Genomic DNA, 25,576 nt, shown 5'->3' with positions numbered 1-25,576 from the left:
GGGGTGGGGTGGGGAGCGGGATACAGGGCCAGCCTTCGCTGTCTGGAGCCACAGCCCCCTCCGTCGCTGGCTCCCCAGGGCGGGGAGATGAGCAGGGCGCACGCCAACCCCTGCTCCGGGCCACTCTGCGGCTCGTCCTGGGTCCCGAGAGTCCCCCCCGCCCCCCCGCCCCCCTGCCCCGTCCCCCGGGCCTGCTCCTTCCTTCCCCAAGCAAACACGGGTCAGCCTGCCTTGCTGGAGGCAGGCCTGGGCCTCTGGGGCTTGGTCTGAGCCGTGTGTCTGTTCTCTGGTCGCCAGTCCCCAGGAAGATGCCATGGCAGTCCCGGCTGGCGCTACCGTCCAGAGAAAACCTGGCCAATCGTAGGCCTTGTGGCAAAGGGACGGATGGCCAAGGGGGAAGGACCGCGGGCCTGTCCCCTGCCTGCCGAGCCGCTCGCCATGCGTGGAGGGATCGGACCCTGGCCCTCCAGAGAGCTCAGCTCTGTCTCCCGCCCGCTCTACAGAGGAAAACTAGAGGCCCGGAGAGAGGGAGCCAGTGGCTCAAGGTCGCAGAGGAAGAGCCAGGATTCGGGGCCAGGTCTGCTGAGCTCTGAGCCCCCTCCTTGGGAGCAGAGCCCAGTGTCAGGCACGTGAATCCTAGAATCCCCTATGACTCCCTCAAAGTGCTTGCTGGAGGGAGATAGTGGACTCTCCCAGGTAACAGGGCTTTTAGGCACTGTCTTCACCAACACCGTGCCGCAGGGCAGAGCCTTCCAGGCAGGCTTCTCTAGTCTCTGGCTTGCACACCCTCACTGATGGGGAGCTCACTCCTGCACTGATAAGCACTGACTGGTGGTGGTGGGGGAAAAAAAAAGGGCATCCAGCTGATGTGAGTTCAAATGTCATCCACTAAGTCTTGGAGGAGTGAAGAAGCTGGCCTGAGGTCCCAGAGCTGGTAACTGGGAAGGCCGAGACTTGCCCCTGTCTGAACCCAGAGCCCCCGCTCTTTCAGTTGAGGCCTGTGGACCCAGACCCTGTCAGCAGTTCTACCAAGAACAGAGGGGCTGAGGCCCTCGTCTTGTCCCCTCGTGCACACCCCTGCCCACCCCCTGTGAAGTGGCCAATGGCCAATGGTGGACTATTAGGCCAGGGAGCCAGGAGGCCCGTCCCACAGGCTTTGCATTCCTGCCAAACCCAGCAGCAGCGGGAGGAGCTCACGTCCCGAAGCTTCCCTCCCGGCCCTGGAGACTTTTGATGTGGTCGGGAGCCTGGGTTTCCTCAAGCAGGACACACATTCTCCGAGCCACTGCCGGGAAGGGGTGCTGGAGACAGCTGGGGCAGCTCGGGGAGCTGAGGACCTGAATCTCCAGCTCATCTGGCTTCCTGAGGGCAGGAGGCAGTGTGCAGGGCGCAAGTGGCTGCCAATGGGCCTGGGTCCACTTGCAGAGACCCGGCACTGGGACCCAGCACTGGGAAGGGCCCTGCTGGGCCCGAGGAATGCCTCTTAATCCCCCCTCTCCCAGCCTGCCTGCTGGCCATCTGGTTTGGGGGAAAATTTAAAACCACTTGAAATTCAGCCAAGAGGAGACTAATCACAGATCCCCCCCGTACGGAGGAGCTTGGATAGCAGGCCTGGGCTGTCCCTCAGCGCTACCTGGCCATGGCGGTCCCTCCTCCAAGGCTGCCTGGCCTAGCCCCGGTTCACCAGCTGGGAACAGAAAACCCCTCCATCGGCCCTCCCTGCACGACCGAAACTAAGACGGTGCCTGAGGGCCAGATTCCCTGGCTTCAAATCCCAGCTCTGCCACTTTCTGGCTGTGCAACCCGAGACAACTGACTCAACCTCCCTGTGCCTTAGTTTCCTTGTGCGTAAAATGGAAATCAGAAGCGCACCTTCTTTATAGAGTCGTGTTGAAGATTAAATGAGTTAACATATGTGATGGACAGTACCCGACCCGTAGGAAGTACCCGTGGTTGCCCCTGGCGACTGTGCTGAGGCCAGCCCTTGCTTAAAATCCTCTGTGGCTCCCCACTACCCTGGGAGCACAGCGCACAGGCCAGCTGTCGTTTGCAGGCTTGCCACCTGCTGGTTCCTGTCTCATCCCTCTCCTCCGACCCTCTGTTGAACCCACAGAGACCCCCAAATGTGCCTTCTCTTACCTTAGGGCTGGTGACCTTGCCTGGAACCTGGCGGCAGCTCCAGCACCCTCCTCTCCCTGAAGCATTCTCTGCCACCCTGTCCAGGCTCCCAAGCTGCCTATGCTTCGCCGTCCATGTGCCAATGCCCCCAGACAACCTATTTGACCTACTTGATTGAGCCATGGGGATAGCCATGGGGACAGCCATGGGTCACGCCTCTCCCATGCTCTGTAGCCTCTGCAGGGCCTCCACCAGTGGCTGTCAGACCGTCGGTGCTAAGTAAATGGTGCCCGAATGAACGAACGAACAAATGAATGGACAAAACACTGGTACCACGGAGCCTGGCTGTACCCACGGGATGCCAAGGCCTGCTGCTCAGAAATAAGGTGGAGGGGGGGGGTCCCAAGGCTGACAGCCAGGCCCAGGATGAGCCTGGAACCCTGCCTGATTCCATGAAAATCACAGATCTCAGGGCTGGGCAGGGGGCAAGGACTAGGAGGTAGTGTCCCTGTCAGGTGGCCCCTGCCAGGGTCAGCACCCCCTCCCCGGGGGCTGGGCCCCACTTACCCAGAGTCCCTTTGCTCCCCTCATGCCTGGTGGACCTCGAGATCCTGGAGGACCCTGTGGGGAAGAGAAAGAGTTTGGAGAAGCCTCCTTTCAGGTAGCAAGGGCGACCCGGAACGCTAGGAGTGTGGGGGCAAAGCCTGGCTGCAGCCCTCAAACAGGCCTTGCTCGGGAATGGCCCCTGCCCGGGCCCCGTAGCCTCCACATAGAAGGGCTTGGCCCAGTGGGAAAAGCCATCCGATGGGGAGAAGCAGCCCACAAGCTATACCCCAGAGCCCGGGTCAACGGCCTGGGTTCAACGTGGTGGGCCTCCAGCCCTCCCGGGGAAGCCAGCAGTGAGGAGAAGCCTCCCTGGGTGGACGAGCCATTTCCTTCTGTATCTCAAAACCAACACCCAGAAGCTCCCATGACCTTCCTGACCAAAGGGCTCCCCAGATACCCATTTCCCCGGTCTTCCTTCCAACAGCAAGGGGAACACGGCAGCCCGCGTGCTCTCCCTCACCAAACCTCAGCTGCGACATCTCCTTCTGTCCAGAAGGCTCTGACCAGGGCAGAAAGAGCCTGGGGTCCGAGGGGGAGGAACCAGACCACAGCCCCGAGGTGAGGGAGGGAGAGGCGGGGATGTGGGGTGGCAAGACACAGGGAGGGAGGGAAGGAAGACACAGGGTTTCAGAGCCTTTGTTCTTTGAGCTCTCAGCACCGAGCACAGCACAGGCCTACGACCGGGATTTGGGGATCTGTTGAATGAACCACGAACAGTCGAACCACAGAAGGGGACAGAGGGTAGGAAGGGAGCCGAGAGGAAGCAGGCCGCCTCATGCCTAATCTCTGATCCGGGGTCCCGGCCCCAGCTGCACAGGGGGCGCGGCGCCTCCCCACGCCGTCCAGCCAGGACCCCTCCAGGAGCCTCCCGGCTCAGCAGCGAGCCTCAGACTGGGCGTGCTCCTTTGACAAGGAAGAGGCGGCTTCATCCCCCTCCAAATACCAGGGAGAGGCCCAGCTCCATTTGGGGCCTCGGGAAAAACTGGCTGTTCCATTTCTCTCTGGCCCCACGGCCTCGAGGAACGCAGACCCTCGGTCAGCTGCAGCTGCCGGGCGGATGTGTGCGGCTGGTTCCCACTCGCCCCTTGTCAGCAGAGCAAGCAGGGTGTGGACCCACACGCCTGGCCCAATATGAAGGCTGATCTGACTCCCGGATGGCGGGTGACAGCAAGATTGGGTGAGAATGAGCTATTTTATAGCGGGATCTCGGACAGCGAGACGGCATGTAATGCGTCACTGGGAAATTCAGGAGCCAAGTCTTTGCTTTGAGGCAGTCGAACCGAGTGCTCACAAGAACAGACTGCTTCCCCCGAGGAGCAGGTTCAAACCCCAGCCCTGCCGCCTTCCTAATTCTGGGACGTCGGCAAGTGATTGCAACTTTTTGGGCCTCAGTTTCCTCATCTGCGAAATGGGGTTAAGAAGAATCTCTAGCTCGCGGAGCTGCTGGGACAACGAAATGACATGGAAGGTCCTCAGTAAAGGGTCGCTATCAGTTGTCTCGATGTGGGAAGGGGTCAGCGATGGGGGGGGTCCCAGAACCTGAGTGTCCCCAGTACCCCCAGGCAAACGAGGATAATGATCTCAGCTGACCTCAGTGGGCTGTAGGAGAATGTGCATGTTCACGTGCTTGGAAAAGCGGGGAGAATGCTCATCAGACGTGAACGGTGTCATCAGAAATGTCACCTTAATGGCAGTGGTCCTACTGGTGGCAGTGGTAGTTACCGCGTCTAGTAAATAGTCGTTATTACTAGTGCGGCTCATCGCACTTAGTCTGCACGTGGACGGTTCGCCAAGCATTGCACCTGGGGCGTATCTCTGATGCCTCCTAAGGGAGGGAGTTCGATGCTGGCCTACGGATGGCGAAACCGAGACACAGAGAGGCTATGAACGCTGCCAACAGTCACCCAGTGAGTAAAATTTGACTCACATTTGACTCTGATGCTGAAGCCAGGCTTCCGGGCCCTGGTGCCGTGCTGTTCCCCCAGCAGCACCAGGGCAGCTGGCTGCCCAGAGGGAGCCCCCAGAGATCCATGAGACCAGCCCCATGTGCAGCAGTGGCGGGAGGTCAGGGGCAGACCCCGGGGTCTGAAGGCAGCATGTGGCTGACCTCACTCAGAACGGTTGGAGGCGCCGAGGACGCAAAGCGGGGACGAGGTCAGGGGAGCCATGGAGTAGGGGACTCAGAGGAGGCCGGAGCTCCCTTCCGTGTGCTGCCTTAGACGTCCCCACTGTTTTCCCACCTCCCACTGGCCTTCTGTTTTGTCCCAGCAACTCCGTTCCAGGCTCCTCTCCTCCCGCTGGACAGGTGGGGAGACTGAGGCCCAGAGAGGCTGAGGTTCAGGGGCACAGGAGCTACAGTTTGATGATGGACCCTCGCCTGGGCACCTCCCACCCCGACGGTCCCCGATCACTGCATCTCCGGGAGCAACTGCTGGGCCCTGGAACTTTCATCCTACGAACGCTGGGGAGGGAGATGGGCCAGCAGCTTTCAGGCTGGGTGGGCTAGGACCCTCAGGTCACAAGTTGGGCTCTGCAGCCCACCAGCCCGCCCCTCCAGCCCCAGGCAGGAAGTAGCTTCTCCGCCTCCTTCTCGTTAATAGGGAAAAATACACCATCAGGAGCCCAGAGCGCTGGCTCTCATCCCACCTCTGCACAATCATTGAAAGGATTGTAGAGGACAGACAGCACCACCTGCGGCTCGCACCTCCGTCTTGGGATGATGAGCACTTGAGTTCAGGCTTCTCATCCCTGGCTAGTCCCTCCATCTCCCTCCTCAGGACCTAGCACTGCCCGGCACGTAGTAGGTGCTCAGTAAAGTTCTGTTAGTGAGTGAGAGGATGTTTCTACTCGGCACTCCCACTAGACAAGATCTTAAAAGCAGATATATTTCTCTTTTTTAAAGATTTTATCTATTTATTTGGGACAGAGATGGTGAGACCACGAGCAGCGGGGAGAGGAGCAAAGTGAGAGGAAGAGCGAGAAGCAGATTCCCCACTGAGCAGGGTGCCCGAGTCAGGGATCGATCCCAGGACCCTGAGATCATGACCGGAGCCGAAGGCAGAGCCTTAACCGACTGAGCCGTCCAGGTGTCCCAGCACATGTATTTCTAATCATTCCTGCACCTTTCGGATTGAGCGTAGGCCCAGAACGCGGTAGGTGCACACAAAGTCTGGGAACTGAGCTGGCTTTGTTTCCCTAATTGGCGCAAAGAACTGGTGTGCGGTGCACACTTCCCTTGGATTCAGACCCTCAAAGGCTCCCGTTTCCTCCCTCATCAGACCCCAGGGAGTCCCTCAGTTGGGCCTTTGGAGGGAGCTGGGCAGCCCGAACTCATCGTCCCCCAGCCCTGCCCCGGGATCGTGCCTGGGCTGGTCCCCTTCCTCCAGCCCCCTCCCACCTGCCTGAAGCCCACCTCTCCACCTCTCCAGATGGGGCTCCCAGCCTTGAGCCCCAGCCTCGCCTCGAGGGAGAGCCCCCCCAGTCTCCATGCTCTGTCAGCAGAGACAGAGGCAGCAGAAGGTCTGAGGGCTCAGGATGACAGTCACCACTCCCTGCCCCCAACATCACCCTCGGGAGAGTAGATGGGCCCACCCCCACCCCAGCTACCCTGCCTCTCCCACCCCTCCCTGCCTTGGGATCCTCAGGAATCTCCCCAGTTCCCCAGTCATCCCAAGAAGTCCAAGACCCCTGAGTCCTCACCCTTGTGCTCAGCCCAAGTATCCCCAACATTTCCCATCTTCTCCCCTACGCTTCCTCATAGCAGGTGTCACTTAGTTATTGGGTTCTCTCTCCCCCAAATGCCGGAATATAAGCTCCTAAAGGCAGTGGCTATTTCCCGCCTTGCTGATGGCTGCACCCCCGGCTCCTAGAGTGGCTCCAGGCACACACGACACCGTATTTCCTGAGTGAAGGGGCAAAGCAGCAACGGCACTGATGGCCAACCCGCTCCTGCACTAGCAACACCGCTACGTAACGAACACCAGCGGCCTGGTGTCATCTAACCTGCGTGATGACACGATCACGGCCACGATGAACTTCTTTCTCTATGTTTCCACGAGCAAACTTTAGGTTCGATGATCTTTCCTGGCAATTGGGAGCTGGGATTCAAATCCAGGTTTGTCTGACTCTGAGACCTGGAGATTCCTCACTGTTACTCGACAATGGGTTTGAGCAAAGGGAACATGAGGGCTTTGCTTACCGGGGGTCCAGGCTCTCCGGGGGTCCCAACAGCACCAGGAGTTCCAGGATGACCCTACCAAGAAGGAGATGAGAGAGAAGGAGTCAGGTGAAGCAGGTGGCTCTTCCTCCTTCCACCCCAGCTGCCCTGGTCCCCGCCCCGGCCCAGTGCCCCAGGGGCAGCAGCCAGGCCTCTTGGAGGCCCGAGTACATGGAAGCAGGCAGAGGAGAGCAGAGCTGTCACCACGACTGTGACAGGAGCAGGCAGGCAGCACACACTGGCTCCTTACCATCGAGCCCTTGGGTCCTGGTGCGCCTGGGGGTCCCATCATGCCCCGGTCACCCTGTGATGGAGACAGCAAGGCAGGGAGGTCATGGCTGTGGGGTGGCTCTGTGGGAGGCAGGTGCAGAGGTCTTCCAGAGGCCAAAGAGGGAGAGGCAGGGACTTGTCCAAAGTCTACAGTCACATCACCCAGGGTGGTGGCCGGGGAAGGGGTGCTGGGATTTCACTCGGCAGAAGCCGGGAACCCAGCAAGCCCCGGAAGGCTCAGCATCCACTGTGGCATGCCACCCAGCGGGCTTCCCTCGGGCATGGGCGGTCCTGATCGAGGATGTGCTGATGACATTGTCTTCTGTGATGCTGGCCCACGTCACGTGGTCCTCACTGGGCCTGGCATCCCCTGGGCGGGCCTTGCAGAGGTGGCGATGGCCGTAGAAGGCACGCTCACTCTTCCCATCCCCTGCCCAGAGAGGAGATGCCGGAGCATCTGAGACGCAATTATTTTCCTCTTGACCCAATCCAGACCAACCGGGCAGAGATGGTGGAGGGAGGGGCTCTGGGTTTGAATCCTGATTCTGTGTTTGAGAGGCCCTGTGTTTTGCATCCACCCAGACACCATTTATTGAGCATCTACTACGTGCCTGGCGCAACACCCTAGCCCCTAAAGATGCGAAGGTGAGTAGTGCAGACAGACCTTGCTCACATGGGGAGCCCTCAGAGTGCTGCAGAGAGACACACAGAGCACCAACACAGGCGCAGACAGGTCCACACAATGAGGGCGTGCGTGCTAAGGCCCTTCGGTGGGGGATCTGACCCATCAGGTGCAGGGATGTGGTGGGGCGGGCCTCCCTTGGGAAGACCTGCTACACCCAAGAGAGCAGAGGGGTGGCACTGGGGAGGGTGCACCTGGACAGGAGGACCAGCGCGGGCAATGGTCTGTAGGTGAGGAGGGACCGCAGAGAGGTGGCATTGGGGAGGAGGGTGCACCTGGACAGGAGGACCAGCACAGGCAATGGTCTGTAGGTGAGGGGGGACCCCAGAGGGGTGGCGTTGGGGAGGAGGGTGCACCTGGACAGGAGGACCAGCACAGGCAATGGTCTGTAGGTGAGGGGGGACGCCAGAGGGGTGGCGTTGGGGAGGAGGGTGCACCTGGCCTGGAGGACCAGCACAGGCAATGGTCTGTAGGTGAGGGGGGACCCCAGAGGGGTGGCGTTGGGGAGGAGGGTGCACCTGGCCTGGAGGACCAGCACAGGCAATGGTCTGTAGGTGAGGGGGGACCCCAGAGGGGTGGCGTTGGGGAGGAGGGTGCACCTGGCCTGGAGGACCAGCGCCGGCTGTGGTCTGTAGCAGAGGAGGGACCCAGAACGTTTGAGCAACAAAAGAAGGCCAGAGTTGGTTTGATATTACACTCCAGTTGTGCAAGACGTGACCACCAGTGGCAACAGGGTGAAGGGTACGAGGGACCTTTCTGCTCTGTTTTTTGCAACATCTTGTGATTCTCTAACTGCTTCAACATAACAAGTTAAATTAAAAAGAGAAGAAGAAGAGGAGAAAACAGGAAGGTGGAGAAGGAGACGGAGGGGAGCAGCTAGCGGTGGTGGCGGCCAGGGGGTCTGGGATCGGAGTGATGAGAAGTAAGGTCTCAGGAAGAGCCTGGAAAGGAAGGTGGGGCCGAACCAGGGCAGAGGCTTCCTCTCCCAGGACCTCAGGCTCTCTGTCCATCAGCTCCCCAGAAGGCCCGCTTGGGGGTTGGATAAGCCCACTGACGGAAAGCGGGTGGGAAACAGAGGCACGGGGTGCTTGTGGGCTGGGAGCTAAGCCTCGGCAGGGAGAGGTGGGGGCCTCGGGCACCGAACCTGATTCACATCCGGCGCTGCCACTCTCTACCTGGGTGGCCTGGGCCCGGTCACCTCCCCCTTGTGAGCCCCGGTTATTTGGTCTGTACAACACGGCTGCTGGGGGGCGGTCACAGGGACGCCTGAGGAACTCTGCCCTTTCTTAAAAGGATGGCTCTCCGCCTCCCGCCTGTGGCCCACACCTGTTCGGGGCCCGTGCGCAGCCAGGAGGGCCCACGCCTCGCGTGGAGCCGGCTGTCACCCAGAGTCACGTGGCGGTGGCAATGCCGCCGGGAGGGCAGGACAGAGCCCCAGGGCAGTGCCGGCAACGGGGGCAGTGGCTAAGGAGAAGCCGGGGAAAGGCGCTGAAGTCCCCACGACACCCGGCCCGTCCTCCTCTTCCAGCTTCAGCCGCAAAGTTGCACTTGTTTCGGTACCGTCCCCGCATAACTCACCTTTTCTCCCATGATCCCTGGCTCCCCGACCAGACCGATGAATCCCAGAAGTCCCTAGAAGACACGGCCCGCAAGCAAGAGAAAAGGGGAAGGCCCGTGAACCCGGGGACGCGGCGAGTCAAAGGCCACAGGCGGGCGGCGGCTCCGGCCCTGCGGCCCCTGCCCGCGCCCCTGCCCGCGCCCGGGCCCCAGCAGGCCTGGGGCTGCCACGGAGGAGCTGCCTCTCTCCAGGCACTGTCCCGACTTCCCTCACTCCTCCAGATGGTTCTGATTTCGGAGCCAAGCGTGGGGCCGCTGCCAGCATCCCTGGGAGCGCCGCACATTCTTCCCGCGCCAGGAGCAGGCTGGGAGGCGGCCGCGTTTGGGGGGTGGCCGTGCTGGGAAGAGCCCTGCCTGCTAGACTCGGTCCCCATCGCTCAGGGCTCCGGGGCCGTCTCCAAGAGAGAAGCAAACCGGCTGGCCAGGATGGAAACAGCGGGCAGCCTCGGCCAAGGGCCTTGCTTCACAGGGGGGACGCGGAGGCCTCTACGGTCCCCTGAAAGGCTCCCTCTGCTTTCTGAAGGGCGCACTCGCACTCACACTGGTTCCTGTCGCTCTTTCTAACTCCACTGGGTGATAACTCGCCTCGGGTTCCAGGGGCTCTTCTAGGTGGCCTTGGGCCTCGCTGGCCCTGCCAGGCGCACCCACGCCCGCGCGGCCAGGCTCAGCAACCCGGAGGAGACACCCGGGAAAGCAGACGATTCCTTGTCCAGACCCCAAGCCCCCCCACCCCGGTGGACGGGGTGTCTCGCACAGTTCAGAGGGGCAACAGCGGCTTTGGAAGGACTCAGGTTTGCAGCCAAGAGTTTCTGGGAGCATCAGGAAAGGCTGACTGAGAGGGAGGAGTGGATCCGTCCCCCACGAGCTGCTCCCTGTCCCCCAAGCGGATCCAGAAAGGAACGAGACCCTGAAGCTGAGCGGACACAGGTCAGAAGTTGCAAGCTGTGCGCTCAGGCAGGGAAGCTGGCCAAGCCGTCAATCAACCGGGGTGAGAAAACGGTGCCCATTTCCAAAGGCTGAGCTCCGTGGGTCTCGGAGACCTTTGTAAAGTGGCAGCTCAGGCCACGACTGTGTGTGTCTTGCAGCTGCAGCCTGGGATTCAGCTCTGGTCCGTGGGGCTCCAAGGCCCGTGCACCCGTCCCTCCACCCGGGGACCCCCAAAGCGAGTGGTCGTGAGCAGGGCACAGATCCCCTGGCACCCCTGCACCAATGCCACACGGTGGAGCGTCCTGGGTCCCTGGGCTCAGAGACCCTTCGGGGTTGAAGCATGAGGTGTGAGGGGTGAGGTACAAGGCATGAGGTCATGGCTAGCAAGTCACGGACCATGACCAAGTATTTGACATTTACAACAACTTACTTTAAAAAAAAATTAGAGCATTTTCAAGGTGACGGCATTATTAATAACAATAGCTGGCACTTACTGAGGGCCAAGCCCTGAACCTGATATTTTTTCTGGCATCGTCAGTCAGTCTTTAGGCTTGGGGACCCTGGGCAAGTCCATGGAGCCTCTCTGAGCCTCATCGTTGGCGGGGGCGGGGGGGCAGGGGGCACTTGAGATAAAGGTCTCTCCCTATCTCCCCGGGGTTGCTCTGAGTCTTGAAGATAATGCGTGGCACATGTAGGCACTCAATAAATGCTAGTTCCCTCCCATCCCGTTCTAATTTATTTTAAAAGGGCAGAGGGTTAACACAGAGGCCCGAGCGCCCCACTAGGGAGCACTCAGACATTTAGAGGATGCTGAGCGACGGGAATAAAAACGGCTCTGTTAAGAGGCCCCTGCCCGACTGGCCCAGAGAAACAGAAATTTCCTAGCTACTTTAAATTTATGAGTTGTTGGGTCCTGGAAGGCAGGCGGGTCATAAACCTCAAACAAGAAGCCAAGCAGGATCCTAATGAATAAGAGCCATACAGCAAGTGCCCCGTCTCCCCGCCCGGGCCCCCAGGACACCCATGGGGCACCGTCCCGGAAGATCCTGGCAGGCCCGTCCTGCGGGTGGAGAGGAGGCTGGCCTGGAGGCCCAGGGCTTCCACCTGGCGGGGGGCGGGGTGGGGGGGGGCGGGTGGAGGAGCAGCCCTGACCGCTGCGGGAGGACACGGGGCAGGAGGAAGCACCAGATCAGAGTCCCCGATGTGGGGAAGGGGGTGGCCCTGGTCCCCCTCCATCGTATGGCATTCTGCTCGGGCACGGAGTACACCTGAGGAGCAGACAGCGGTAGGTCCTTTGCTGGAACAGGTGTCTTGGGTGAGCGTTTGCAGCCCCGGCCCCTCCCTGGATGGACAGGGAGCTTCTTCAAGGCAAGGCCCGGCCTGTGCTCACCCTCGTGCGCCCAGCACCGAGCACAGGGCCTGCTGACGAGCCCTCTGCGCTCTGGCTAGCTGTCACCAAGGGGCAAGGGCTCAGGAGCTCACAGGATTATCCGGTCCCTCTAAGGCCCGTCTTGGGAGCCCAGCAGCCCTGGGGGTCAACCTTGGCTCTGACACGCCTGTGTTGCCGTCGAGGAGAGCCTCACAAGTGAGCTCACTTCTCAGAGCCGGACTCTCCTCACTCGTGAGATGGGGTTACCGAGCCACCCTGGGGCTGCGGAGGAGAGCGCAGGCGGTGGTGGAGAAGGCGCTGGGCCTGGAGCCCGGTCCCTAACGGGAGCCCAATCAGTGCCGATGCATACGTCCCTAAGGAGGACCTCAGAACCTTTGCCGGGACCCTCGGATTCTGCAGTGGACGACTGGTGCCTGCCCCTTCCCACCCCGGGGCCCCAGCGCTGCCTCACGGTTCAGGCGGGCCTGTTTCCAGCGGCGGTCCCAGTAGCCGGGCAGCTAGACCGGGCTGGGCGCCGCTCCTCTTGGCCACCCCCCGCTTTGCCACTACCTTACTCAGTCACTCTTGTTAACGAGATTGCCCATGTGGGCTAGGATCCCGGGGTCTACGCTGGGGTTTCCGGAAGGCCCCGTGGATGGAATTCAGGGGCAGTCCCTGAACTTGAAGAGGAAAAAAAAAAAAAAAAAAAAATCACGACTCTTCTTTCCACCGACCTCTGATGGAAATTTAGCACATCCCTCAAACCTGAGCGTAGGCGACGAACCCACGGTACCTGTTACTGTCACAGATAGGCACACGTCACATTACAGTCATTGTTGCAGATTTCAAAATGTGTCACTAAGGCTTGTCGCAGCTTCAAATTTGAGGTCGTTAGCAGGCCTGCTGCTGGATCTCGTTATGCAATGCATTAATAAAGAAGCCCGTCTGAGACTAGGTCACCTTGAACGCACTTTGACGATTGTATTTCATTATCATCGATTTCCTCTGTAATCCTTCGTTTTGCACTTGATGCATTTAAAAACTTTATTACGGGACGGGGTCCACAGGACCCCGGGACAGAGTGCTTTGTTTGCAAGGACCCTCTGTGTCCCGACATTCTAAGATTCTGAGGATCTATTTCCCGAGGGCCCTTCCCATCAGCATAAGTATGAAATTAAATTTGCTGATCGCATGGCCTTCTTCCTCTTCTTCTTCTTTTTTTTTTTTTTTTTTTCCCAATCAGGAAATATATGCAGGCCGTGACAGCCCTTCCAAACTCCTGGGCTTCCCACAGAATGCGCTCGAATGACACTGGAAAGGTTTCAAAAATCCAGTCCACCCCCTGCTTTAATTCCTTTCTTCCCGCCAACAGATGTTGCAGGCCTGGTGAGGAAGCCCATCGTGCACCGCTCTCACGCCACTGATGGCGTTTCTCAGCAGAGGCAGATTCTTCTGGGTCCCCGATGCTATCCCCCCTCCTGCACGAGGCAGCCCCTTGCAGGGTTTAAGGGAGTGCAGGAGATTGCTACCTTTCCACCTGGCCCCCAAGCCCAGAGGTTAAGCTTTCGTCCGTAGCATCCAGAACGCTGGATCACCCAAATGAAGGTCGTGATTCTCAAACCTCCCCTGTCATGACAACTTGCAAACTCTTCTCCTCTTCAGACCTTGGCCTGACTTCCCGCCTAGCCGGAGCCACTGATCTGAGTTTCACTTTCCTCTAAGTGAGGGTTGCCTGAGCGAGAGCCCCTGGCAGGTGGCTACGCTTCTCCGGGTTTCAGCTGCCTTATCTGTCAACGGAGCACAGCCGGCGAGTCTCGAAGGCTCTTCCAGTTGTAATGTTCTGGGAGCAGAGTCATGGAACCCCTTTGGGCAAATGCTCCGAAAACATCCACAGGGCCAGGCCAAGGCGCTGTGATTCGGGGCTTTCTCCCTCAGTGACTTCACCTCGCTGAGAGTCAGCGACCATCCCGATCAAAGGGGAGACAAGCTAACTGACCCCAGCAGCCTGCACGGGCACGGAAGGCGGATGCGCGTGGAGCGCTGCACCGAAGGGCTCGGCACAGAGGAAGCGCGTGATAAAGAGTCATTGTGTTCGGAGACCAGTGTGGACTCACCTGCTCACCCACATGCCCTGGCCGCCCAGCGTCGCCTGGCTCCCCCTGCAAAGAGGAAAAGAGGAGCATCACTTGGGATGGGTGATGGGAGTGTAGCCCCCCCCCCCGCCCCCCCGCCGCCGCCGCCGCACAGGGAACAGCCACAGGTAACTGGCCTCGTCCCTACCAGTAGGGAAGGACAGAAAACCTCAACCCCAGCGTCTGGCCTTGCAGAGACCTCAAACAAACGGCGGAAGCAATGGGACCCTCGCACAGAACCTCTGGCCCCAGACACGGCCCTAGCCGCCCATTCCCTGAGTGGTCCCCTTGGCAGACTACCTGGTACCCTGATGTCTGTATCGAATTTGGGCTGTTCATCAACCCGCTGCATTTTGTGGAGGCAGCGACTGAAGCTCAGAGGGGCTCGGATCTGCTCCAGGCCACACAGCAAGCTAGAACTTTGGTCCAACTGATTGAAATCTCCGTTCCTACTGTTTACCAGGCTGCCCCACCACGGGAAGAGCAGGGAACCAGAGAGTCGGGGCACTTGGATCCTAGACCCTGACCCACCAGGGCTCTGAAAGCAGCTGGCAAAAGGATCGGTGAGCCTTGTCGCTGCCCTGGGCTCAGCCTCCCCCAGCCATAAATAAGGGAAATCACACTCGTTTGTCTCGTAGGCTATTTCCAGCTCTCACGCCTGGTGGCCTCCTGTAGCCTTGTCTGCCAGCTTTGTCCCGAGCTGGGGTGGCTCCTGCTCCTTAGGCAGCCACAGCCGCCCTGGTCTCCCCCCGGCGTGAGCTGGAGAGGCGAGCAGCCCCGTGGGATAAATCCACCCAGGCTATGTCACCGCTCCCACCACAGAAACCCAGCTGGCCTCTGAGGGAGAAAGAGCGAGACCTCAGAGGGCAGGACAAAGGGCGACACTAGCCCAGCGAGCCAGGAGTCTGGCTCACAAATGGATGCGGCTCACCGCAATCAGGGTTCGAGCCTCATCTTTCCCTCCGGCTCTTCCCCCAGACCTCACGCTCACGAGAAGCAGAGGGGCCCAGACAGACACACGGGCCATGTCCCCTGCGTGGAGGGGGCCGCGGATGACCTGAGCTACCCTGGCTCTGCGCTAACGCTCGTGCGTCTGCCCAGCTGTAAACGTGGCCCAGCACTCTCCGCCTGGGACGGCTTAGAAAATCCAGCCCTCAGGAGGAGCCCTTGGAAAGCCACTAAGCGAGGCTGCCCATGTGCTCAGCATCATCACTCTCCCACCCAGGCCAGCGCTTTCCTGATAAATTAAAAAATTAAAAAACTCCTAACAAATGTAATAGACAATTACTGCACCTAATGAGGGAAAGCTGGAGACCCACAAAAGGAAACAGAACTGCCCCACCGCCCGGAGAGAGAGCCCCTGTCTACGCCGCAGCCTCTGCTCTGAGCCGACGGGAACGCAACCGGCCCCTGCAGCAGGTTGGTCCCATAACCCTCCACCTGTCACCTGCCTCCTACCACGGCCTCACCACCACCTCCGTGCGCACAGGCATCTTACCAGCTTGTAAACTCCTCCGCTGCACCGTCTTTGGTGGCTGCCCTGCGTCCCGTTATGTGACCACTACCCCACTGTTGGACATTTAGGTTCTGCTCATTCTTTCCTCTCTGTTACCACTGCGCTGTGATAAATGGGGATCACTCACCCCCTCCCCACACCTGCCCGGGGATTGGGATTCTTCACGGGGCCCTCATTTGCCAGTCCCACCTTTCTTCTGTTTCCCCGTTGTTCTATCCCACCCCCCGCAAGCCCAGTCACTCCCAGGTCCCCTCACCTTCACGCCGTCTGGGCCTGGCCGGCCAGGAAACCCCTTCCTCCCAGGTTGGCCCTGCAAACAGAGAGAGGTGAGTGAGGGGGGGCTAGGTGGGTGGGTAGTGTTGCTTGGGGGGGGGGTCCCAGTGCTGGCACAATGCCCCAGGGGGCCAGGGGTGCAGAGCCCGGAAGGCCCCAGGCTGCCAGCCATTCTGGAGATGCAGAGGTGGGGGTGGGGAGGGTCTGCAGCTGTGTGACCTCAGGGACGTCTCCCCTCCCAGGCCAGTCCTGTTTGTAAATGGGGATGTTGAAACCTGCTTTCAAGGAACAAGGAAGAGGAAGGACCTGGACGGAAGATACAGGCAGGGCCCAGGGGACTGGAGAGTCTATGCCAGCGGTTCTCAGAGTGTGGCCCGGGGACCCTCGCGGGAGACCCGTGACGTCAGAGCTAGGTTCACAATAGCGCCTAGACGTCGCTGGCCTGTGTCTCTCACTCTCATGAGTGTAAGCGGAGATTTCCAGAGGCTACATGACATGTGGTATCGTCAACGGGTTGAATGCAGAAGCAGATGGGAGATTCCAGCTGACTTCTATTAGAGCAGACATTAAAGAGATTTGCAAAACCGGTCAAACAATGCCACTCTTTTCATTAGATTATTTCGCCTCGGAAAATATAGCTGGTGGGTGTTTTGCTTTGTTATGAAACTATTATTTTTGTGAACATGGAGTGGGCTGATTATTATTTCAAATGGATTAATAAACACACTTGAAAGTTTTCAGTTTCGATGACTAATATCAATAGATGGAACTCACACAGAGAAAAGCTTTTGGGGGCTCCATTCATTTCTTTTTAAGAGGGTAAACGGGCCCCAAGGACGAAGCGATCGTGCACGGCTGGTTTACACCACCACCAGCCCGGGGAGGACCTCGTGGAAGACCACTCGGGGCAGGGCCGTCGCGGGGAGCAAGGTGAGGCTCTGGACGATGAGACTGGGCTGCCCCGCTTGCTCTTTGGGCCTGATGGCCTTGCGTGAAACTCAGACCAGCAATGCCGCTCTCACGGAGACTCAAATGAATGAGAGCGGATGCAAAGCCCATCCCACAGCAGCTGGATGAGCGCAGCCGGCCGGTTTCCTGCCTCGTCTCTATCCTGTGCGTCTGTTCCAATCCCCTCACCGGCTGGCCCAGGGCTCCCGCCGAGGACTTCTCTGCAGAGCACCAGCAGGTGTTGCCTCTCTGCACACCGCCGGCACAGGAATGACAAATCCCACCTGCCCGGCGCCAGGGACACTCACCTCTAAGCCAGGGGCCCCGGGTGGCCCCATGGGTCCCTCATCTCCCTAGAGTTGGGAGACACAAGAGAGGACAAAGGAGAAATTAGTCCAGGGAGAGACTCGGAGAGCTTGACCTGTAAGGAGGGAGAGGGGGTGGACAGAGGAGAGTCCTCCTGGACCCCGAGAAATGGTCCACTTGGTCCGCCCACTTGGACCCCCACCCAGGCTACACAGGGCCTTCCACGTGAATGGGGCTCCTGAACATGACACCTGAACGTGACAGGCCCCGGGTTCGTGGCAGTGCTGGGCAGAGAGTCAAACCCCATCATACACTGCAGGTACAGAGCCCCAGACGACAGCTCAAAGATATGAGCTCTACTCTGAGCTCCACCAACCATGCAGTGGCAGACCTTAGCCTCACCGTGCCTCAGTTTCCCCATCTCTAAAATGGTGCAGGACGGAGAGGACCATGCTAAGGATGATGACTAGCCTAAGTTGCATTCCTGGAGGACAGCGATGATCTCTTACTCTTTTTTGAGGCCCTGCACCCTACTCCACTACAAAAATCACTCAGGATGGGTGTGCAGGACCTCACGGACGTGTGGGGAGTGAAGGTGGGGTCCAGGGGCATGAGGAGGGAGCAGATGGAGAAGCGGATGAAGGCAGGGGTGGATGAATGAATCCACGGAGACGGGAGCAAGCAGCAGGCTCTCGCGCCGTAATGTGGGTGTAGACGGGGGCACGTGGCTGGCGCCGGCCCTCCATCCTCACCCCTCCCTTTCCACTCCTGGCCCTCCCGCAGGCGAGGGCAGCCTCCAAGCCGGCCTCTCCGGCGTGCCAGGCCTAACCCAGAGGCCCCCTCTGGGGCCACCCCCCAACCCAGCTTCCAGGAAAGCAGCCCCACGTGGCCACTCCCCGAGCCAGCGCTGGGGCCCCGCCAGACCCAGAACCAGCCTGCAAAGGGATCCGTGTCAGCTGGATGCCTGCCTGTGGTTGTGGTGAGTCCGGGCCTCCTGCACCCTCACTCGGGGCTGTCTGTGTGTCCCGGGGGCCTTGGGGCCGGAGCCTAGGTGGGGGGGGGGGGCTCAGGTACAGGCAAAATCTGGGGCTCGCCCGCCGGGTGCCCAACAGGCCCACCCACGGAAAACATCTCGATCCCCTTGAGCATGAATGAGGAAACAAGCAAATCTCCACTCTGCCGCTTGCTAGCTCTGCAAGTCCCGTCATTCTCTGGGATGCCCCCCCCACCACCACTTCCCCGCCCGGCAGCTCCCGGAGCACGGAGTTAACAGCACAGGGTCTATGCCACAGGCTTTGGGCTCAAGCTGACGAGGATCCGAAGCCCGACCCTGCGGCCGCTAACCGTGGTACCCAACGCGGTGTCCCCCCCTGAGGCCCAGGGCCTCCCCTCCGACCTCTGGGAACTGTGCTGCGGGCAGGAGCAGGGGCAGTGGCCTCCTGGGGGAGACCCCCGGGCGGTGGGGGCCCTACAGAGGCGGAAGGTCGCCCGCCAGCCAGGCCAGGCCAGAGAAAGACCGTGGCAAGGTGACGGGCTAGGGCTGTAAGGGATGAGCGGGAGAGCGAGCCTGAGGCAGCCCAGGGTGGTGTCCTGGCTGAAGGGACCCGGCCCCCGGCTCAGGCCTCCAGGACCCAGGCCAGAGCAGATAGGGCTGCAGGGGACGGGCGGGGACAGGGCCAGACGGTCTCACCTCGGGCCCCAGCTGCCCACGGGGTCCCGGCAGGCCTCGAGCTCCAGGCTTACCCTGGTGAGAAGGGAACAAAGAGCGGTCTCAGAGGCGGCACCTCCGTGTCCATCAGAGGCTGGCAAGGCCCCCAGCAATCCCACGTCAGGTCGCCAGCCTTGGAGGCCTGTGGCTTCCGCACAGCAGTTCGCTTCGATGGCCCTGCGCAGGGACTCACCTTCATGCCTTCTGGGCCGTTGTCCCCAGGGGGGCCAATGTCTCCGGGGAATCCCTGAGGGGAAGCAGAGAGCAGGGGTCAGCCATGGGTGAAGGGAAGTGCTTGGAGGGAGACCGACCCGGGGTTTCCGTCCCTTCCTGCATGGGACGGGACCCTGGGCAGGCCAGTTAACCACCTGGATGCCGCAGTCCTATTCTAGAACAGGGATCTGGGCGAGAGTCCGCACATCCCAGAGAGCTGCTGAGATGAAACGAGACAATGCAAGGAAGTGCCGAGCACCGGACCAAGCGCGCAGCCCCCTCCAGGTTGTGTGACCCAGAAGCTCCCAAGTGCCCTCGTCTCCGGAGCTGAGGTGCCCCCTGCATCCGGGCCGGGCGTGTTGGACTTGGCCCCGCACCACCAACGAGGCCTCGCTGCTCCCACACCAAGCCTGTTCCCGATGGACGGCTGTGCAGGGGAGGCTTCTTCCCGACACCGAGCAGAACCCTGCCCCTTCCCCTTGACAACCTCCTGCCACCCCCGTAGGACTGCACAAAGCTGCACAAAGCTCGGGACGGGGGTGGCGGGGAGGGGGTCCTTCTTTCCACAGTGGTCTTTGCATAATTCGGAGGACACTTATCCCCTCCCCCAGAGGCCTGCCCTTTGCTGGCCCTTCAGTGGCATCACGCTGGGCCCCCTCCGTTTTGCCAACCTCTAGTCGGTCGGCGCCCATTGTTGGCCATCACTAGGGTGCCCAAGCTCCTCTGGGTGCGAACAGACCAGCAGAGGCCAGCACAGGACTATCCCCTTCCTTGTTTGAGGTGTAATACCTCTGCTGATTCATCCTAACATCACAGGCACTTCTCAGGCAGCCCCTCTACTCTCTTAGTTTCCTGACAGCTAGAAACCAAAATCTCCTTACGTGAGTCCCGGAGACCGGAATGCCTCCTCCTGCGTCGCCTCCATATGTAGCTCTTTCCCTTCCTCTGATCTTTGGGTGACTCCCATTAAACTCCCGCTCTAACATCCTCTCACCCTTCTTACTGGCCAAGGCAAGAATGGGTCTGAACTCTGAGCTATCACCGAATGCCCAAGCTCCCACATATGTCTCTTCACACCGAGAGGCTCAAAGTCCTGTCCTGTCACCAACGCACCGCATGACCCCGGCAGGTTCTGGAGCATCTCTGGGCCTTGGCTTGCTCGTCTAGAAAACGGTGACAACGACGTCACCTTACAGGTCTGTTCTGAGGCTCCAAGGGAATAAGACAAGCAAAGAGGGGCACCTGGGTGGCCCAGCAGTTGAGCGTCTGCCTTTGGCTCAGGTTGTGATCCTGGGGTCCTGGTATCGAGTCCCACATCGGGCCCCCCACAGGGAACCTGCTTCTCCCTCTGTCTGTGTATCTGCCTCTGTCGGTCTCTCATGAATAAATAAATAAAATCTTAAAAAAAAAAAGGCAAGCAAAGGGCTTAGCTCAGCACCTGGCACCTGCTATGTGCACAATAAAAATCTGTATCCAGAAGGCTGCAAAGCCAGAGCCACACCCCCTCCAACCCTGACCCCGGCCCCAGGCACGGGGTCGGAAGGAGCAGAGACCCAGGAAGGCGCTGACATGCTCCTCAGCCTCTGTCTCCAGCCGGGCAGGACTCCGAGGTCGCCAATCCAAACAGAACACAAGGACGGGATCCACGCAGGGACCCAGGAGACAACCAAAGCAGAGCTTCTTTGTGCAAGTAGCAGCGACCCCGTGGAAGTCGCTTCTCTACCCCGTGACTCAGTCTCCCTATCTGTAACCCGGTGGCAGTAGTACCTCCCGGGCATGCGTGGGTGGCCTTTCCACGCGCTCTCGTCCGAGGACGCTGTGCGGCCTGCTGCCCCGAGGTGGAGCCTGAGCAACGGGAGGCGGTCAGACTGCGGGAGAGCCGGACTGTCAGAGCCTTCCTCCGCAGTGGCCAGGGGAGGGATCGGGGCCAGCTCCACTCTCTCAAGATGGGACTGTGTCACGGCCAAAGTCAACACGGCGCAAAGTCAGAGCCTTCAGGAAACCATCCCTCATCTTCTCGGGGCAACACCAGGAACGATCTTTGGAAGAGTTTGGAGAACGCGGCAGAGCGAGACTTTCATCTCTGAGATCTTGGGGAAGATGGGAAGGTGTGTGTGTGTGTGTGCGCACGGTGGGGGCTGGCTGGGGTCGGCCTAGACACCTCCCCCCAAGAGAGCCCGGGTGCTGAGGATCCCGGCAGGTGGCAGCCCTGGCACGGACCACCCTATGCTCCAAAGACGGTCCCCACTGGAGCGGCGGGTGGAAGGGCTCCACCGGCGGCCCCCGCGCCGTGAGTGACACGCGAAAGCTAGCTGGTGCACGCCGACCTGTGCTAATGCTCACGCGCATCAGGACCCCGCAGGCGGGTTATAGGAGTTGCCCAGTCATCCTTCGGGAGTTCTCATTCTCCATCCAAACACGGGAGTTTTCACATCTGCTTCTTGCTCCCCATTCCTCCCAACCCTGAGCCCTGAACGTTTTCCGCTGTGTGGGGGGGATTGTGGGCGGAGTGTGGGTGTTTGGAAACGTTCCAGGGCTCGGGCTTAGAGAAACAGGAGCTCCCGCTCAGGGCACAGGCCCGAGTTCAGAGGGCTCCCCTGATGTTTTTTCTGGAAACTCTAAAGGCGACCACAACGCTAGGGAGGGTCTCCGGGGCCAGCTTCTGTCCCGCTGCCATGGAAAGCCGCTGGGGGCATAGCGGGCAGAAAAAGGAAGATGTCTGATCTCAGAATTTCTCTCCCCAGCCCCATCTCCCGTTTGCTGTGCGCTCTCAGGGAAGGACACCCCGCTCCCCCTCTCTGGGTCTCGGATTCCCAAGGACGACACCTAGTCCCGACCGTAGCCAGACGCAGAAATACAGCCTCACATACCTCGGGTCCAGGAGGCCCAGGAAACCCCAGGGGTCCCTTGTCTCCAACTTTGCCCTGGGGAAGAGAAGAGATGGCAGGGGAGGCCAGGGTAAGTGAGGGCCCACCTTCCTCCATCCTTTGCGTTAGCCCCCCCCCCCCCCCGCTGTGGGGTGGGGCTGGAAAAGCTCAGGAGCCTCTGAAGGAAACCGGCCTCCATAACCAGGAGGTACCGTCCACACCCCACTGGGGAAGACACTTCATCATGTGGAAGCTCAGTTTCCCCGTCTGTAGGATGGGAACGATAATTCTCTAGCCCTTGGGTAGTTGGCAGCCTTCAAAGGAGGATGGGATGGGAAGGATCCAATACATTGGAACATTCAAGAAATACATGTCATGAACGCTACTGCTGTTGTCAAGGCTTTGGAAGCCCCGGATTCTGATTCTCCCCAGGACTCTGACAGGGACGGAGGCCTATCTATGACGCTGGGTGAGTCCTGTCCCTCTGGGGCTCAGTGTCCTCCTCTGTGAGGTGGGTGACTGTCATTCCTACCCTGCTCTGCTGGTCCCTCGGGGCTGCTGCAGGAGGAAATGCGGTCTGGGGACAGGACAGGGTCCCTGACCACATCTCACGGCTGCTTGGAGACTGTGAAGCTTGGGGGTATCAGAGCACAAGGTACTTACCAGAGGCCCCGGCTTCCCCCGTGCGCCTGGGAACCCTGGCAATCCCTGGCTCCCCTGGAAAAGACCAAGAGCAGGCTAGGGGTTAGCAAGGCCCAGAAACGGCCAGGCCAACAGCTGCGCAGTCATCCTTGCCCGCCCAAGGCCTCGAGAACACCCACCTCTGGGGGAGACTGAGCCCCCCCCCACTCTTCCTGCCTGTAAGCTCCAGCTGGGCACCCCCGTGGCCTGGGCCTCAGGGAGGCAAAGGGGAAACAGCAGGCCCTGTCCTCACCTAGTTGTCCTGGACCCTGGGAGCCCGGGGCTCCAAGCAGGCACCCCGTGCCCTGCAGGCCTGGGGAAGTCCAGAGACTGGGGCCCAGCCGGGGAAGCAGCCTGGTCCACATGGCTCACGAGCCGGAGACACCAAGGCTGGGTCAGGACAGGCCAGCCAGGAGGGAGGGAAGAGGAAGAGGGAGAGCTGGCCAACATCTGGGCCTTGTTGACCAGCTGGGTGAGGGCCAGATGTGGCCACATGGTGCCGGACACAGGCAAAGAGGAGCCGGCCTCGGTCCATCCATCAGTCAGTAGGGCCGCTTACTGCCTCGCTCACTCAGACATGTCCTAAATGTTCACTGTTCTGTGCAGGACTCTGGGCTGAGCTTTGTCAGGCCAGGCTGGGGCACTACCCTTAGGGAGCTGGCTGTCGGGCACGGGACTGAGCACAAGCCCCCATCAACCAGGTGCTGCCCCAGTGGCGGACAGACGTGCGGCTCGGGGCACACAGAGAGGCAAGTGGCCCCTGTCCAAGCAGGTGGAGGGAACGGGGAGCCTGTGCAGAGGGCCCGTCAGCGGAGCACAGGGCCGTAAGGGCAGGAATGGGGCCGAGGGGCTCGCTCGCTGGGTGCTGGGTGCTGGGTGCTGGGGTGAGGAGCCGTAGGGAGCCGCGGGGGGTCTGTGAGCACAGGGCAGAGCCTTGTGAGGAAGACAGACGGAAAGAAGAGGCCGGGGGCTTGGCAGTAAGTCAGGAGGCTGTTGTAAACGCCGGGGGAGGGACGCAGACGGGGGCCGAGGCTGGAGAAGACAGGGCTGTGTGAAAGCATCTGCGGCGGCCGGGGGCACGGGGGACGGGGGGATCCTGGCCCACGAGGGACCCTGAGAAGGAAGCTGGGGCCAGAGAACAGCAGGGCGAGGGGTGGGTGGGGGAATCTGCTGCAATTACCTTGTCTCCTTGGAATCCAGGGTCTCCTGACACACCTGGAACCCCTTGTTCACCCTAAATGCACACCAGCAAAGAACGTTACAATGGAGACCACGGCGGGTTCCAGAAGCCTCCCCACTCGCAGACCCACCGGCAAGGGACGGCTTTGCTGAGGCCGTTCCCAGACTGGATCGGACCAGCAGCAGCTCTGTGAGAGCAAAGGGCAGGGCCCCCCAGCAGGGAAGCCGGGCTGGGGCAGGCAGGCCCTGGGGGGCACGGAGCCGGCCTCGCCGCACACCCGCCTGGCGTTGCTCGGGTGGCTGAGCACACCGCTAACGGCAGCCGCGCTGCCTGGCCTTTCCCGGAGAACTGGCAGTTGCAGATCAAAAGGACTGTTTCCTGATCCTTCCAGGTCTTCACCATCAGCTTCATGTCACACGGGGGCAGGTGCCGGCTGTGCAGCGCCACCCTCTCAACGCCCACCCCCACCCCCACCCCCATCACAGGGGGTTCAGAGTGTTTGCATCCGTTGCTTGACATTTTTCACCACCAGGCTGGGAGCCTTCGCTTCTTCCCTCTGTGGGAGCCTCTATGCAAGCCGGCAGCGGGGGCTACTTGTAATTCGCCACTGGTCATCCGCTAAGCCCTGGTGGCTAACACTATGTGCAAACAGTGAGCAAACGGGTCTCGAGTTAGTTCTGGGCGTTGCTTTCCTAAATGACACAGATCCTGGCCATCAGGGGTCTCTTCGGGTGGGAGAACCACACGGGAAGATGCTTCCTCTCCCGGCCCGAGTCCCATCACGCAGCCCTCGTTATCTCCGGCTTGCCAGGCTGGATATTCCCCACAGCACCCCAGCCCTGCACTCGGCAAACACTCACAGCCCGGGGAGCAGTTGGAAGAATGGGGATAAAACCCTGGAGGAAGGGAGACTCTTAGAGAACACACATCGTGCAGCTAAGGCCAGGAGCCAGCACAAGAACTTCTTCAGTAAAACAAAAGCCAGAATTAAAATTAATAAATAAATAGCCTTTTTAAAAAAAAAAAAAAAAGTACTTTGGTTTTTCCAATCTGGAAAAATCTGTAAAATATCCCAGAGGTTTGGGAGCCAAGGAAGTTTCTTTTTGGTGTGTGTGTGTGTGTGTGTGTGTGTTTTAAATGCCCAAAGGAGGAGCAGAGGGGATTAAAAAAAAAAAAAAAAGGGTTTAAAAAGACACCTAAGAAATCAGGACAATGGATTCAGGCTGGAGCTGGAGTCTCGGTTCCAGAATGCGCCTCCACGCAGGAAGACAGAGCCAAGTGGTTGTAAGTGGGACCGGGGCCAGGCCGGGTCATGGAAAATCTGGGATTCTGGGCAGGACGACTGGGGAACATGAAGGGATGGCTCCGTCATCCCAGGGGAGGGCCGGCCGGGGGGTGGGGTGGGGGCGGAGGGGCCCCTCACACCCTCACCCGCTCTCAGCAACGTGAAGACCCCTCCCCAGCCAAAGGGGTGAGAAAAGAAAGTCCTTTTTCTTTCCTTCTTCCTTTTCTTTTCAACCCCCAAGACTTATTTGATGTTCTTGAAAACTATGGGCAGGAAAACAATTTCCTCCACTTCTTTTTTTTTTTTTTTTCCGGAGCTTTCACATCTCAAAACGAGCCAGGCACCAGCAGTCAGCAAGCCAGCCGAGTTCCATGTAACACGTTTATTTCCATGTTCCTGAAGGACCAAGCGAGCGGGAGGCCAGCTCTGCACAGGGGCCTATAAAAAGCTCCCCCACTTCCTTTCTCCCTTGTCCGTGACCTCAACATTTCCAGAGCGCTGATGCCTCAAAACCCCAGAGCAAACAGGTAGCTGTGCGGGAGCCCCCCCACCCCCTACCCCGGACAGGAGGCCCCTGCATCTCAAGGGGAAGGCCACAGAAGAGGGGGCTTAGCAGGCAGCAGGGCAGGGCCGGAGGGGGAGCATGGGAGCCCGAGGGGGGC

General features: G+C 60.0%; 1 protein-coding gene across 4 annotated transcripts in view; it reads right to left on the bottom strand.

Moving 5' to 3' along the window:
• Positions 1 to 25,576, bottom strand: part of COL27A1 (collagen type XXVII alpha 1 chain) — a 135,127-nt gene that overhangs the window by 40,520 nt on the left and 69,031 nt on the right. For all 4 annotated transcript variants that reach the window (XR_005367185.1, XM_038553205.1, XM_038553206.1 and 1 more), the window contains 12 exons: positions 23,630 to 23,683; positions 22,432 to 22,485; positions 21,772 to 21,825; positions 18,882 to 18,935; positions 18,671 to 18,724; positions 16,983 to 17,027; positions 15,710 to 15,763; positions 13,920 to 13,964; positions 9,471 to 9,524; positions 7,191 to 7,244; positions 6,923 to 6,976; positions 2,686 to 2,739 (listed from right to left, as the gene is read on the bottom strand). Coding sequence is in view for 3 of the 4 variants with exons in the window: in XM_038553205.1 (XP_038409133.1) it covers positions 2,686 to 2,739; positions 6,923 to 6,976; positions 7,191 to 7,244; positions 9,471 to 9,524; positions 13,920 to 13,964; positions 15,710 to 15,763; positions 16,983 to 17,027; positions 18,671 to 18,724; positions 18,882 to 18,935; positions 21,772 to 21,825; positions 22,432 to 22,485; positions 23,630 to 23,683 (630 nt within the window). In the remaining variant the exon portion in view is untranslated. The remainder of the gene's footprint in view (positions 1 to 2,685; positions 2,740 to 6,922; positions 6,977 to 7,190; positions 7,245 to 9,470; positions 9,525 to 13,919; positions 13,965 to 15,709; positions 15,764 to 16,982; positions 17,028 to 18,670; positions 18,725 to 18,881; positions 18,936 to 21,771; positions 21,826 to 22,431; positions 22,486 to 23,629; positions 23,684 to 25,576) is intronic.

Source organism: Canis lupus, chromosome 11 (assembly GCF_011100685.1).
Source record: "Canis lupus familiaris isolate Mischka breed German Shepherd chromosome 11, alternate assembly UU_Cfam_GSD_1.0, whole genome shotgun sequence".
In the NCBI taxonomy this organism is placed as follows: Eukaryota; Metazoa; Chordata; class Mammalia; order Carnivora; family Canidae; genus Canis; species Canis lupus.
The sequence above is the reverse complement of the archived record's forward strand: the minus strand, read 5'-3'. Positions and strand labels throughout refer to the sequence as shown.